The following is a 3,746-nucleotide window of genomic DNA, read 5'->3' on the forward strand; positions in this document are numbered from 1 at the left end:
TTGAACTAGTATACTAAATTCAGAATCTCTGCATTGTGCACTCACATCAACAGATGTGACCAGATCAAAATTATATCCCTTCCACCCTGATCCAACACTTCAGGATACATTCTCATAAATGTTTTCAGGTTTCATCAATAAAACGGGCGAACTTGGAATTCTTTTTGTGTCCACTGCACTTCCTTGTGGGTCACACTTTGTGTCTTACTCCCTGAGGCCTGCCAGGACTCAGTTTGATTATAGAGTCCCCCCCAAAACCAATAGAGGTGAGTCCTTAGGAGGACCAAGAGCCTCTAGCAAGGCACCTATCCCAGGGGACAACATGGAAGATTCTCTGGGCAAGGGGAGGCTAACCTCCTCAGATGGAGAAGAACCTAGTATTTTTTAAAATGCTGAGACAAGATTTTTGACAGTTCAAAGAGAGTTCAGGGATACTTTGGTAATAACATATTGAACAAACAAGAAAAATTCCTAATTCCAATGGAGACAAAAAATTGTGCAAGAAAAGAAAAAAACATTTATTGTTAACTGCATAACTCAATCATTAATAAAGCTTATGTCATCATTACAGTGTAAATACTGGATATTGATCTTTCAAAAGTACAACATAGCTAAATGGGGAGGTGCTAGAATGTCATTAGAAGCCAAAGGAGTCATGTGTAAGAAAAAGAGCTACCTCGTTTTTCACAATAGGAAGCAAAAAATAACACGTAAGATGAAAAAATAGAGTATCAATATAACCATATCAACCAGAGTTATTTAACTATACAGCAAAAAAAATGGTTAAAGATTTGAATGTTCCTCTGCACAGGAGAAATCAAGAGAATCCAACCACTGGGAAGCTGAAATTTTTTATATTTTACCCTTCAACAATTTGTTCTCATTTAATTTTTCTAAAGTTGACACTGGGCATCAATATTTTTAAAGAGCATCCCCCTGGTTTTAACATGCAGGTGGCTTTAAACTAGATACAAGCATAGTAAAATATTTTAAATATGCCATTTCTCCTAGAGTTAGACTTGGATATTCTACCAGAATAGATGGTTAGGGGAAATTTGTAAGTTACCCTTTAAGGGTTGCCTTCATAAGAGGATCCCATCTACTTGCAGACTCTAATCAACACGTCTCTCCTGTGCTCACACATGTGGATGATCTGGGCTCAGCATGAAGAACAAACAACCAAGATGAGGATACACACACTGGCTGCAAGAGGATGACTCTCTTAAATGAGATGAGAAATATATAGAAAAGGCCATAGCATTCCTTGCATAGAGATGTATGCCTTTAGAGATATGCTCATAGAGGGTTCTATCATCACAAGGGGAAAAACAATATACTATTTCTCAGGGCATTTGGAAAACCATTCTCAAAAATGGTAGCATTTTGCCTGAAAATACAAATATGTCTAAAATACATTAAAATGGAGGAAGAGGAAGAACATTTGCAAATACATTTTTAGTAAAGGCCCCAACCTGGGAAAATATATTAACGTGTGTATCCACAGTGATAAAACAACAATCAGATTAATGGGGCGAGGGTGGGAGAATGGGTAACGGTTGACTTAAAACCAAACTACTAAGAAAGACATCCCTTCTTTTCATTTTTTCACAAGGTAAATGGTCCTGAACAATATCATCACATTATACAGTGGCCTGTTTTCCAACAGGAATTGATATGATACGATTTTGGTAATATTTTAAAATTACATTCAAATGTTATTTGACCATGACTGTTATGCCTCTCTCCTTGAAATTTTTAGATGCTGTTTCAGCAAAACATTGGCCCACACTTTTAAGATAAATTATCTAAAATATCCTTAGGTCTTAATGGAAAAGAACTTATTCGAAAAGGGATTTTTGCTTCCATAACACAGGCCTTGTTAAGTGATATTATAGATCCCTGCACATGGTTTGTGGTTCATTATCAGAGAAAAAGATTCAGAAATAAAGTGAATTTTAAGCATGTTATCATTCTGAAAGTACTTTCAGAGGGTCCCACTTGGAAACAACCTCTGCTGAGGTCTTGTGCTGGCCAGTCCTCACAATCTGGCATGCCTCAGGGGCACATGGCCCTCATAGTCCAGCAAAGAAATGTCCCCTGTTGGGTTTAAAGTGATTTTTAGGGAAATGCAGCAAAGTCCCCCTCTTGATATCTCCTTTACTTCCAATCACGATGTATAATAAGCCATCATTGCAGTTTAATGCTTCCTTGGGACTTAAACTTTTTGCACGGAGTATTAGAACTAGAATACTCCGTAGTCCAGAGGTTCTCAAACTTGAAAAAGATAAGTGCTACCTGGAAGAATGTTTGTTTGGGATGTAGATTTCTGGGCTCCTTTCCAACCCCACTGAGAATCAAAATCTCTGAGGCTGATGTTGGGGCTGTGGAGAGGACTGCGACCTGTATTTGTTGACAAGCTCCCTGGTACACCCTGATGTTGCCTGCTCAGCATCTATCTCAGAATATTGTAGAACCAGGCAACCCCCTCGGGTCCCATCTCACTATGAGAGCTTTTCTGTCTTCTCAATAAATTCTGCTTTTAAAAATAATAATAATATTGTAGAACCTCAATTCCTTCCTTATACAAATGAGGAACCTGAAACCCAGAAGTGTCACTTGACTAGGACATTACTGTCTGGTTACTTTGTGTCAGACTCCAGATTTCTCATTTCCCAACAAGGATGCCCTATCCCTGGGCTTCCCTTTTCAATATTCAAAGTCCCTATTCAATTAGAATGCCCGTTGGAAGAGTCTAACCTGAAGCTGAGACAGGAGGCATCTGGGAATAAAGTTCCAAAAGTACAACCCTTGTCTTTTTGTAGTTTCCTTCACTTGCAGGATGGGCTCAGAATGACTAGCAGCATGGTGCCCCCAGGTTATGGTTCAGGACCCTGAGTCACCTGGAGTCTCCCTCAGCACAGCGACAATGACGGTGGCTTCCAGAAGCCATGTGACAAACTGCTCCACTGCAGGTGGGCATCAGAGCAACCAATGTGCCAACATCTGGGTTTCCTGAACTTCTCCATACAGGTAAAGTTGGGGGACTCTTAGCCACAATGTATAAGCCAGAGCCTCTGAGGCTTCCTGTGAGAGATCTAGTCATCTGCCAGTCTGAGAACTCTTTAGACAGAAGCTGCTTAATGATTTTAGTAGCTCTGCTTCAGCTTAACCAAAGAGCATCTAGAGAAGGGTTGGACTTTCTCGTTAGGAGGGTGGGTTGAATGATTGCCCAAAGGGGTGTTAAGTAGCATAAGAAAGACATGCTGCTTCTCTGTATACAACTGTCAGCTGCAAGAGAGGCCCCTTGAGTTGTTTTCCCAGAAGTAAAGGGCTCACTATGGATCCTTTCATAGTGTCCCCCTCAATATCTTCTTTATTTTGAAGGCAGAATTTATTGAATGGACAGAAAAGCTCCCACAGTGGGAGGGGACCCGAGGGGGTTGCCCTCTTTTTTTTTTTTTTAAAGAGTACACACTTCATTGTTTCAGCTATGCATAATTCAAGAAAATGTTCATTAAGATTTATTGCTTTGTTATGTAATTATTAAAAATTCAATTTCCTTGAGCCTCAGTTTTCTTATTTCCAAAGGAAAAGTGAGATAATAAATCCTTCTGAGCTGGGCTCGGTAGCTCAGCCTGTAATCCCAGCACTTTGGGAGGCTGAGGTGAGTGGATTGCCTGAGCCCGCGGGTTCGAGACCCACCTGGGCAGCGAGACCTCATCTCTACAATAAATCAAAAAAATCAG

The 3,746-nt window shown here is 40.1% G+C and overlaps 1 protein-coding gene across 1 annotated transcript in view; it reads left to right on the forward strand.

Moving 5' to 3' along the window:
* The first annotated feature begins 2,926 nt into the window (after window positions 1-2,926).
* RXFP3 (relaxin/insulin like family peptide receptor 3) overlaps window positions 2,927-3,746 on the forward strand; it is a 9,057-nt gene continuing 8,237 nt past the window's right edge. Inside the window, exon 1 of the mRNA XM_008060632.2 lies at window positions 2,927-2,972. Coding sequence (XP_008058823.2) covers window positions 2,927-2,972 — 46 coding nt within the window. The remainder of the gene's footprint in view (window positions 2,973-3,746) is intronic.

Source organism: Carlito syrichta, unplaced genomic scaffold (genome assembly GCF_000164805.1).
Source record: "Carlito syrichta isolate Samal-C Ts95f unplaced genomic scaffold, Tarsius_syrichta-2.0.1 Scaffold304682, whole genome shotgun sequence".
NCBI classification, from domain to species: Eukaryota; Metazoa; Chordata; class Mammalia; order Primates; family Tarsiidae; genus Carlito; species Carlito syrichta.